This window comes from Sinocyclocheilus rhinocerous, unplaced genomic scaffold (assembly GCF_001515625.1).
Source record: "Sinocyclocheilus rhinocerous isolate Xijiao unplaced genomic scaffold, SAMN03320098_v1.1 scaffold271, whole genome shotgun sequence".
Taxonomy (NCBI): Eukaryota; Metazoa; Chordata; class Actinopteri; order Cypriniformes; family Cyprinidae; genus Sinocyclocheilus; species Sinocyclocheilus rhinocerous.
This window is the reverse complement of record NW_015657574.1, coordinates 1,698,310-1,710,920: the sequence shown is the minus strand read 5'-3', so window position 1 is coordinate 1,710,920 and position 12,611 is coordinate 1,698,310. Positions and strand designations below refer to the sequence as shown.

The window sequence follows — 12,611 nt, the reverse complement described above, 5'->3', positions numbered from 1 at the left end:
GCTTCTTGTAGACGTTGCCACAGTTCTTCTGGATTTAGTCTGTTTTAGTTTGTTCCGTTTCTTCATGTCATTCCAGACAGACTGGATGATGATGAGATCAGATCTCTGTGGAGCACTGGCTGCTGTCAGACTCCTGATATTTCCTACTTGACAGCAAAAGATAGAAATAACTGACTTAAAACCATTTTTTAGCTGGTGAAAATACTAGTGTTCTAATAATTATGGCCACCACTGTATATTTACGGTATACCCAAAGTAAATACTATGTCATCATTTACTCAACCTCATGTTGTTCCAAACTTGTATGGCTTTCTTTCTAGTGAAACACATTAAAAAATGTCTGTTGAAAGTCAGTGGGGTTGGGTGTTATTTTGGACTCGGCTGACTTTCATTGTATGGACAAAGTCAACTGAAACATTCTTCAAAATATCCTCTTTTGTGCTCCACAGAAGACAGAACATCATACAGGTTTGGAATGGCATGAGGTGAGTAAATGATGGCGCAGTTTTCATTGTTGGGTGAACAATGCCTTTAACCACGTAATATTAAAGTGCATTGTGGGTATAAATTGACTTACTCCACAACTTCGCTATCAGTCATATCCAGGTAGCGGTTGCTGATACACTGAATGTGAAACCAGTCTCGATAGCCTCCGTTGCCACAGCACTGAAACTGCATTTGCAGCATGTCCATTGTGCGCTTGATGTAGCAGCGGCCTGGCATGTCCGTATCTTTATAGTAGCGCATGGCGTCACGCAAGCCCAAAAACAGTGACTCCTCCAGATCGTTACGCATGCTATAGCACATCAATGCTCCCACGAGGATACAAAATGTAAAGAAAAAGGTACATATGATGTAAGGCAGCATCAGCAGCTTCCATCGCAGGAACTTGGTAGTGTCCACACAGTCATAGCAGATCTTTCCCCCTAGGAAGTTGATCGCACAGGCAGTCGTGCCAACACAGATAAGCATGTTTGGCACTGACACAATCTCTTTTGACATCAGCTCCCGTCTCTTCACGATCTCCACCTTTAAGAACAGGCCCAGGCTGAAGAGCGTGACTCCAGTTACCACAGACACCCAGTTCAGGACCCATAAAACCTGGGCCAGTTTGTCTCTGTTTGTCTTCGTAAATGTCACTTTTAAGACTGCCATTGTCGATGGGAAATGTTGCTTTTACCGTCTCGGCGGTAACATTTTTTGTGTTTAGGTGTAAAGCTCATTTTATTTTAGGGTGATATAACATACTGGATAAATGGGAGAAGACAGGGAACATGTTCCACAGGGAGGAGGGAAGTGAACTTAGAGAGATGGTCAAGAGGGCCACATAAGCAGCTTAAGTTAGGTATTTTTACACTCCTGGATGACGGCCTTAGCTTCATAATAGCACAGGTACTGAAATCAAGATGAAAATGTAACAAAATAAATGCATGGATAGTTTACAATGTATGAAAATGGCTATTTAATATATACTGTACTGTATATATTTGTATATTTCTATAACTACTATATACTAATATAATGATACTTACTGAAGAATTATTTCTGAGTTGAATGTGCAAGCTTATTTTAGTTCAGTAAGTATAGAAATGTTCGATTATTTTGTTAATATATTTATGTTTTACTGTGGCTCATAGTTAAGTTATTTATTGTTTTAATACTTATTGAGTATGCATATGAAGTTAGAGTGTACGTAATCAAGACATTGTCAGTTTGTCAAATGTGAAGTGTATTCCATGTACACGCTGAAAAAACATTATAAATGATAATTTAATAAATTATAAATAGCATTTTTTTAACATTAGATGTTACAGAAGGACATTTGATGTTATTCTAGGCACTATTATACTTTAATACACTTCTTAGTTGTATTCCCACAACCCCCACCCACTTAAAACCACATAATTTACCTACCCAGATCTCAAATAGCCGCATATGGGCTTGTAATCCATGGACCTTGATTGTAGATGCTGCCATATTCCCTTTTTTGCATATTTCAGGTAAGGGACCACAGAAGAGGTGAGGAGCAGGTTTAGAGTGAATTGTGTCCAGACTCACTGTGACCTCCACCTAATCCATTTATCCTCAGGATTTAACAGAACACTTCCAAGCCATCTGGGCCAATCCCAAGCGAATAACATCAGTGCTTCCCCCCACAATAATAGTAAATAATAAGATATGTATTTATAATGTGTGAAATAAACCCCACCCACCCAAAACATGGACAACTCATATACAGTAGCCTACATGGGTTCAAGAACAAACTCCCTAAGATGTTTCGATATGAGGGAGAAACCTTTGGAGGAACCAAGAATCCTCAAACAGATTTACTGTGCAAGTTTACATATTTTCACACTGGAATTTGCCAGTACTGGACAATTTTGTTTAGATTTTTTGGCATATACAGCAATTGTTATGTAGAAAGGGGGCGGAGTCAAAAGTAACAATTTTTATATTATGTTATATTATTTTTATATTAATTTAAACAATTATTATCAAACAATTATATTCATTTAGTAACATAAATATATCTTAGTGTAGGTAGGCTATATCTTTAGAGTTTTATAATTCATTATCTTCTTGTGAATCCACCAGTTCACATTTACAATTGCGTGTTTTCTGCGTGAAAATAAGGGTCGTTTTTGGCTTTGGTCTCTAAACAAAGAACAGAAGGGCTTATTGAAAAACGCAAATTCATTCTCTGCCAGCAGGTGGCGCTTTTCGCCAGGAATATAGCCGTTTCCCCGGTAACTGCAGTAAACAAAGCAGCGCAGCACCTGACTTTGAAACTTGCTTATATCTCAATTTACATGTATATTTAGTTTTACTGGAGCACGCACCACCTGAACTTCTCCCATTGTTTCCTTCCTGCGGTACTCCTTGCGCACATATAATTCATTCTCTGCCAGCAGGTGGCGCTTTTCGCCAGGAATATAGCCGTTTCCCCGGTAACTGCAGTAAACAAAGCAGCGCAGCACCTGACTTTGAAACTTGCTTATATCTCAATTTACATGTATATTTAGTTTTTTTCACTGGAGCACCACCTGAGTCTTCTCCTCCCATTTCTACCAGTGATCATTGTTTCCTTCCCACTGTAGGCCTACTACCTGCGCACATATCAATAGCATCACTGGGCTGTAGGTTGCCAAGTTGAGGGGACAAATGGGTTGAAATTTGTATGCGTCGATCGTGTGAGAAGGGTGCGTTTCATACAAGATCTGGCAACTGGACAACCTTGGAATTTGTTGTCGTGATTATTCATATAATGAGGTTTGACCCATACAAATTACGGGAGTTTTACAGGAAGCGAATGCAGCAAACATAAAATACGCCCAGTGGGATTTTTTTTATAGAAAGATTAAAAATACGGGAGAAATACAGGAAAATATTTAAACGGGATGATAGCGGGATAGAATGGTAAAATACGGGAGAATCCCAGGAAAAACGGGAGGGTTGGCAGGTATGGTTCAAAGATGCTGTGCATGCAGGGGTGACATTTTACTCGTCGTCCAATAACACGATGCAGACTTAGCTGAACATTCCCCGTCATACGCAGTAGCCAAATGCAGTCGCCGGAACGATGGCCGTCGATAATTTTCGCTTTGGCCAGTGCATACTTTATTTATTTTTTGCATTTCTTTTCAGTTTCATCGCCGTTGTTCCGCTCTCTGAAAACAGCGATGACTCCTAGGGGAAATGCCTGCTGTTTACTGAGGGAATGTGGCAGAATGAGAGCATGAAGATGGGGAAACAGCACTTTATAGTTGAAGAAGGGGACCAGAGTCAATCCTGCCGCTTCATCCCTTTCGTGGGCATCGTGTCTCTCATCCTGTCAGGCGTGGCGGACCTTCCTTTCTTTTCCACTGCAAAGGCCACGACGAGTAGGCAACCCCTCATTCACCTAGACCGCATTGCATATTAAAACATCCCAATCAGTAAATTATGTTATCAAACATGTTTATTTTATGTCTTTACATCTCTTGCAGCTCTCTTTTCCATGCCTTCTTGAATCTGCTCCTGTGCCTGTTGGTGGTATTTGTGGTTGGTACCATCTCCATTATTGGCTTTAGTGCATGGTGTGATGCTGTCACTGAAAATGGGGCCATGCCCAGCAGGTAAACTGTTTTAAACCATTTTAAATCAGAATCAAGCAATATCACACAAGAGTGCTGCACTGTATCTCATGCACTAAATAACAGTCATGCTGATATTTAGTAGGCTATTACAAAGAGCAAGCATGATATTGCTTTTTTTTTTTTTTACATTTTATTATTTCAATTATTTATGCTTATAGTAATATAATCAAGATGTTAATAATAGTAATAGTGCAATTTGTTAGTATATTGGACAAAAAAATTCAAATTGGCTCTGAAATTTCTTCTCCGCCATTGTACATTTCCAAAATTTAGTCACTTTCAAATTACTTGTGCTTTAAGGCAACTGTATGTAGTTTTTTGTATTGCAACTCTGGAGCCCCCTAGCAAAGTGTTTATGAAATGAAATTCTTCATTTCAAAGGTCTTTTTGAAGTGGCCAGTTGTGAAACTTTGGTTTGGAATGACCCTTCCTGTTTATCCTGTTTGAAATGCAGCGACATGCTCCCAGAACAGATATTTGGGGGGAGTGTGGGGGAAAAAAAACCCGGAAGCCATTAGTCTTATTAGAAATCTGCGTTCTATCACAATGATTTTGAAACTGATATTTCAAGGTACAAAACTTATGGTTGCTTTAAATTTGGTTTATTTCATTTGGCAGTTGTGAGGATCTGCAAGACACAGATTTAGAGCTTGGTGTTCACAACAACTCTTTTTATGACCAGTTTGCCATTGCACAGGTAAACATTCATCTATAAAACGTACATTCACAAGCAGAGATTTCCAGTATATATTTCATGAGTCTCGTGTACATAAGCTCTATGTGGTATTAATATGTAAATATGTTATTTGTTTCACAGTTTGGCCTGTGGTCAGCCTGGTTATGCTGGTTGAGTCTAACAGTACTAGCCTTCCTAAAGGTTTACCATAACCACTGGCAGCAGGAGCTGCTAGACAGCCTTGTTCAAGAGAAGGAGCTCCTGCTAGGTCATCCTTTACAGAGGAGTTCTTACAACAGGAACGCCATGATTTAAACAAAATCTCTCATGTAGTCCATTTACACTGCATGAACCAGTTTCTGAGAGCAGAATTAAACCCTCAGAATAAACATATATATTTTTTTATAAATCATATATCAATATTTAGATCTGAGTCTTAGTTAGTAGATTCATTATAAGCGATGTTCATGTTTAAATAAATGATCATGGAAAACCTCATTCAAAACAGATAGCAGAGTTAGTTTCCACTGTTGTTCAGAGACAGCATCCTTACAGAACTCTCATCAAACTCTACATGGAATTATCTTCATATTCACTCTTATTTTTTACATATAAAGACACTGCCTGTGAGATATTACATTGTACCTCATTCTCTTGAGAAGGCAGCTGTGGATTTAGGAGACTCAGTAAAGTGTAAATGAGGACGCTCATTTTGAGCAGATGTCACAGCTCCACAGTTCACTCAGACATTAAATGTAAAGTCTGCTTCACTTAGAAACTAATACTGCCTTTACTGTACATGGTAGCAAAATATAACCAAAAATAAAACTGAATAATTGCTCTTATGCAGTCTTTATTCTGTTACCTATAGGTGCAGGGTTTATCCCATTGTATCTGCAATCTTTTGCTTTTAGCTAACACACACTGGATTGACAAAATATTTGATTGCTTTTTCTTTATTATTGCCAGTCCTTTATATTATATTTTATTTATAAAAAAAATGAAAAGTGGTTAAAACTCTTTAGTTTTGTTGTGGTACTTTTTTGGAAATGCAACTGGAATTTTATTTTTTGGTAATATTATAGCACCTCATACATTCTAAATAATAACGAGCACTTCAATTTATCTTTGTTTTCATATTTATTATAATGTAAAGCTGAACTGGCTTTTAGACATGCTAGTGGAACCGTTCGTCTCACCAGCTAAATGGATTTGCAGTTTCATTGTCTCGATCACCACCAAGTGGCTGAAAAAAGAAATTGCTACATATACAGATTTGGTCATTTTCTTGTTTTTTGATCAATTTGTGACATAATGTGATTGTTGTAATTGTTGTAATGTGATTGTGACTATTGATCCGTTGGTGATAATCCCACATAAACACTCTAAAAAAGTACAAACATAAAACATCATGTAGAAAACAAACATATTCAGTATAACTACATTAACCTGACTACATTATTAGGTCAAGTCAGGTAAAAATAATGGAGGTTGATTAAGTTGTTTATTCAGAAATACAATAAATGCAGCAGAAAATATATTCTATCAAATTATACAAATGGTTCAAAAAAGCTTTACACTTACAATTCCATTTACCAGTTAGCAGACCACACACCTAAGTGGTTTAAAAGTGGAATATATATATATATATATATATATATATATATATATATGAAGAGTTCAGATGCAAAAGCCTCTAGTGCTGTCTGAAAATTTCCTCTAAAATGAGCATTTTTATCAGGCTCCTATGTTTAGGTTCAGATAAAAATGCTCATTTTAGATGAAAATTTTAGATGGCACTTATATATTATTACACAGATATTTTACATAGGTTTTTACATAGGCTAGATTATTGTCTCTGGACTTATGGCTTCTCTGATGTCTTCATTTCTCCGTTGTGAACATTAAAGGGGTCATATGACGTTGCTAAAAAAGAACATTATTTTGTGTATTTGGTGTAATGAAATGTGTTTATGCGGTTTAAGGTTCAAAAAACACATTTTCCACATACTGTACATTATTGTTTCTCCTCTATGCCCCGCCTTTCTGAAGCGCGTCGATTTTTACAAAGCTCATCGTTCTGAAAAGCGAGGTGTGCTCTGATTGGCCAGCTATCTAGTGCGTTGTGATTGGCCGAATTCCTCAAGCGTGTGACGGAAATGTTAAGCTCTTACCATATTGTGATGCCGTGCATAGACTCCCCATGTTAAAATGCCCAACTTTACAGCATAAAAAAAAATATGTTTACATCCTGGTAAAAAAAAAGTGGTTATGATCTCTATATAGAACGAGGCGTTTTAGGAGGGCGTGGACGAGTCTTAACTTTTATAAAGAATATCTCTTGGGTTTGAGACTTTAGTCTTTGCAACTTTAGGGATCTTATCTATTAACGAACAGCTTGTAACACTCCAAAGAGAAAGGAAAACTTGAAATCGCATCATATGACCCCTTTAATTCTGTGTGGATGAAAGGAGAAAAATAAAGGAGGTGAATGAGTAGAGAGTAACAATTCCCCGCTTAAAATGTACTTAAGGTCTTAAAGATTTAATGTGTCAATCACCTTCTTGTGCACTGTGCTAAGATCTTGTACCAACCGATGCGCCACACAGCAGTGAGTAAAGCTGGACTGCCCCAAATCTATAGCCCCGAAGTAGACAGGGCATTGAAACGAGTCAGTATTAAAAACGGGTTCGAGCCATCGTTTTTAGAATAACTGCCGTATTTAGAAACTTGCTTTACGACTATGTTTACAAATGCGGGGTACCAGAGAATTAAAAAAGTAATTACGACGACAATTATAATCTTTAAAGACTCGACAGCCTTGCTGTCCCTCTCCGCACTTGGTGGGTCTCGTGCAACTTGATGTTTGGCCACGAAGAACAGTTTAATCATCATGACCACATTGGTCAACACGACAATTTGTAACGTGGCGATGCTGAAGGCAAATAGCTTGTTAGCTAGTGTAGCTGGGATCAAATTCGCCACAAGCTGGAACAGAACGCTAGCGTGGAACCAGCAGTACAGACACCAATGACTAGAGAGCGCGAGACGAAGCTTTCGTAGTAGAAAGGATAACACACGGCGCAGTATTTATCAAACTGGGCAAACATGAACGTTAAAAGGTTTACACCGAGGAAAGACGGTAAAATATTGTATGTTCCGTTTCTGGATGTGAATGCTCTTGAATGTCAAAAAGACCCGAGTAATAAGCCAACAGGCCCGTAATAACGTCACACATGCTTGTGCTCGGCATAAACACAAATCTGTTCTGAATTCGGAGATGCTTCGTTTTTAGGATTCCGATGACTACAGATCCTGAGAGCAGAACCGCACTTGTGGCGAATATGATGTGGTAAGCATATGAAGTAGTGTCCAGGTTCGGAGAAGTCGACAGAGAGTTGAATGCGAGAAACGGTGGCATTTGCGAAGAGAATCTGCGTGTTCATACTAAGTCAACAACTCAAATCTGATTTATAGAGTGGAAAGCAATTTTTAAAGGTGAAATAAATCATGTCAGACCCCCAAGAGAGCCATGTGTGACAGGTCTTGTGCGGCCTTGTCTAGGGACAAATCTTGGCTGCTATTTGTTTACTGATCCGAACTGATGTCAAACACCTTGGGCTTTTTTTAATGGTCTGTTTGTTAGTTTAAAACAGGGCCTTTTACACTGATGGCAGTGGTAGCTTGTCCAGGCCTATGCTAAAATAAAAATTATGTTGAGATTATACGCTTGGTGTGTGGGGTGGACAAATGTAGGTTACTTATCCTACTGCACATATGACCATATCCATCTGAATATAAAAACCGTAGTTATGATTTATTTATAAAATGACATTTTGGGTGAATTCAATTAAATTGGGCCACTCTTTTGCAAATACTTTTGAGCAGCATTAAAATATCACTATTTTCCAGATGGCGCTTTGTTTATTAAAAGTAAAATCTCCAATCTTGTTTTATGTTGAAGTTGTCATAAAAACTAGGCTGCAACCCACTAGGGGGCCTCAACAAACTTCATGGGGGCCTGAGGATGACTTAAATAAATTAAATTAATATATTACTATATATAAAAATATATGTTAATATTATTAATAATATATTGAATCTAACTTAAATGCTGAAAACAAAATATATTTTAGTTAATATATCATCATTTCCAGTTTCTTTTAATAACAGTTGTAAAACAGCAGCTTTGTCATAATTACAGCAGAAGGAAATGTTTGAAGGAAATTTCTTACCTTTGAATATTGTGTTGGAAGAATTTTTACATTTAGATTACTTTAGATTATTAGTTTACCTTCCCCTCATCTAACACCCACTTAAAGTTAATATTCAAAAATAATAATAATTTAAATGTAATCTTTAGCAGACATCAAAATGTTGTGTGAATGTTTAGCATTTATAAGTCAGTTTAGTTTTTAGTGTTTAGTGTGATGATATGGAAAATGGAATTTTCATTTTTGAGCATAACATAATGCCAATGTGTTTTCATAAAATGTTAAAAACCTGACAGACCATTTTAACCATTTCCTTACATGGAGTTATATTCATAAAACATCCTGATGACTCGGCAAAATTATACAGAATGCTAATTGTATACATGTGCAGTTGTCTGGTTCTGTTGTAAACTAAGGAGGCTGAATGAGTCCAGGTCCCTCTCAAAGGGAGCTGAATAGGCCCTCACCAGACTCTCCTTTTTGAACCTCATCAACAACCTCTCATCCATCCAAACAAATTAGTCAAGTACCACTGGGAAAATAATTTGTTTAAATGCTCTTTACAAGTGTATGTTTATTTTGCTGTTGTCAGATCATATCAGGGCACACAAGTGGTAAAGTACATACAAAAACAAAAAAGATGACTAATTATACCCAAGGCACATTCACATTCACATCACTGCCCCCTGATAGCAGCTTTCCTCAAGATACAGAATAACAGACCAATTCAGCCCACAGAGAGTTAGTGCAACCCTAAACTTGTTTGTTACTAGTTGATATGGGATGTATTTTCAACTGAGAAATATAATATATACTTAAAAGGTTTTGGGATGTGAGATTCTCACTGCACGGCATGGAAATATATTCTTTTAAGTAAATACCTTGATATGAACTAAAGTTCACAATGATCAAAGGGGCAAAATAATGTCCAACATTTTACTTCTTGAACCAGACCTACTAGTCTTAAATGACAATCCACTCTGACATCAGTCACAGGAGGGATTTTATTAGATCTGTAAGCATTCAATTAAAATAAAGACAGAGAAATAACTAAACCAGATCAATGTGATTATAAAGAGCAATACTGTATAATGTTTATAGTCTGTGTTTGGGTGCTAAAGCTCAATAATGGCTCTCTAACATGGATTTGTGATCTGTGATTAGCTTGTCACAATGAGTTATGGGTTAGTCAGTGAGTTGTTTCTCCTCTGCAGTGAAACAAGTGAGTGTGAATGACATTGATCGTTGTGCAGGTCAACTACATCAATTCACATGAAGTCAGTGAATGCACACACTATCACTGCTGACAATCATGAACCCTTACTCATGATTATGATTATGAACTGATTGTTACATTAAAAATTCATGTGGTATATTGAAAAAGGTGTTAAATAGTCTTGTATACATTATATGCATTTTCCCCTCAAAATCAGTCAAATTACAATAAAACTTTATAAACAAAGAAAGGGAAACTTACATATTCACTTACAAATGCATATATTTTTCTCTGCACATCCTCAGTCTACAAGCTCTAATTTGCAGCAATTTGTAACTACAAATATGGGTTAGAACATGGCGTATGTCAGTAACAATCCAGACCTTTACTTTACACATAAAATATCTGTTTTGTTACAGATCTGTCACAGAGGCTAAAAATGTCACAGAGCCTCTCACAGAAGAAGAATGCGGAGGAGCTATTGTTGAGTTCAGTACAGATAACATTCCATTCATCTCCCTCCCATTTCTCTACTGGCCTAATGATGATTTCATAGATACAGCATTTGTGTCATTTGCGATTCGTTTTTACCAGTTTGCTGTTTTCTGATATTTTAAGGTTGCTTAGCAGCACAATATAAATATACATATTTTTTTTAGAAATAAACAATGTAGACTGTTATTCCAGTTTCTATTCTATTAGCAGGTCAACCTGGATTTGTCAGGACACTCAGAGAGGAGATATGCTTCATTGAATTATTTGTATTATGTATTATGGGTTGATCTCATAGAGGATTGAAGCAGCACACATTACACACTACATTGTAGGTAAATACTTGGCCTGCAAACACTTCTGTTTCTCTGTGTGCATCTCGAAAAACAAACAAAGAAATGTGATCTGATGCTACCACCGGACCAACTGTAGCTCTACCATACAAGCAAGTTTAGGCAAAACATGGACATCACTGTGAGCTTCAGTACATGCAAGTGTACAGACACACACACAATGGGTTTCCATGTTTCATGGGAACGTTACACACTACCAATCAAAAGTTTTGAACAGTAAGATTTTTAATTTTTTTTAAAGAATTCTCTTCTGCTCACCAAGCCTGCATTTATTTAATCTAAAATACAGCAAAAGCAGCAATATTGTTAAATATTTTTACTGTTTAAAATAACTGCTTTCTATATATAATATATAAATATATATAATATATCTTAAAATTTAATTTATTCCTGTGATCAAAGCTGAATTTTAAGCATCATTACTCCAGTCTTCAGTGTCACATGATCCTTCAGAAATCATTCTAATATGCTGATTTGCTGTTCAAGAAACATTTATTATTATTATTAATATTTAAAACAGTTGAGTACATTTTTTTCACGTATTCTTTGATGAATAGAAAGATCCAAAGATCAGAAGTTATCTGAAATAAAAAGCTTTTTTAACATTATACACTATACAATTCAAAAGCTTGGAGTCAGTATAATTTTTTTATTTTTTAGAAATAAATACTTTTATTTAGCAAGGATGCTTTAAATTGATCAAAAGTGATGATAAAGACATAATGGTGATAATGATGATAAAGATAAAGTGATGATTTATAATGTTACAAAAGATTTCTATTTCAGATAAATGTGGTTCTTCTGAATGTTCTATTCATCAAAGAAACCTGAAAAATTCTACTCAGCTGTTTTCAACAAAATAATAATAATAAATGTTTTTTGAGCTGCAAATCAGAATATTAGAATGATTTCTGAAGGATCATGTGACATGTAATGATGCTAAAAATTAAGATTTTAAAATATATTCAAATAGAGAACATTTATTTTATTATTTTGCTGTTTTTGCTGTACTTTGGATCAAATAAACGCAGGCTTGCTGAGCAGAAGAGAATTCTTTTAAAAACAGTAAGTTCTTTTTTTGAACTTACTGTTCAAAAACTTTTGACTGCTATCTATCTATCTATCTATCTATCTATCTAACTATCTATCTATCTATCCTCACACATCATTTTATATATATTACAAATGACAATGTTTGGCATTATATCTTCAGCACAGTTTAAGGGGTTAAACAACTCAATTAATATACAACACAAATAATGTCTTAAAAATAAAGTTTCCAAAAGGTTTTTTCTTTCTTTCTATTTTTAAACAGCCATTGTTGTTTCTCAAAGAACAAAAATATAAAAATAAATAAATAATATACATATATATATACACACACACACACACACACACACACACACACACACACACACAGTACACTGGCAGAGTCACCAGAGATGAAGCACTGAAATACAGATCCAATGCTCCACCGCCATTGACTTACAGTGCAATTGACTGGTAGAGGTCCCATGAGGCATG

At 36.1% G+C, this 12,611-nt stretch overlaps 1 protein-coding gene and 2 pseudogenes across 1 annotated transcript in view; 1 reads left to right on the top strand and 2 right to left on the bottom strand.

Moving 5' to 3' along the window:
• Positions 1-1,451, bottom strand: part of LOC107721267 (photoreceptor outer segment membrane glycoprotein 2-like) — a 7,406-nt gene extending 5,955 nt beyond the window's left edge. The window contains exon 1 of the mRNA XM_016529190.1: positions 578-1,451. Within this exon, the coding sequence (XP_016384676.1) occupies positions 578-1,155 (578 nt within the window). The 5' untranslated portion in view covers positions 1,156-1,451. The remainder of the gene's footprint in view (positions 1-577) is intronic.
• A 2,129-nt stretch (positions 1,452-3,580) lies between these two features.
• LOC107721292 (transmembrane protein 179-like) lies at positions 3,581-5,127 on the top strand (annotated as a pseudogene).
• Positions 5,128-7,368: 2,241 nt separating this feature from the next.
• On the bottom strand, positions 7,369-8,258 carry LOC107721265 (uncharacterized; annotated as a pseudogene).
• Between the last annotated feature and the right edge of the window lie 4,353 nt (positions 8,259-12,611).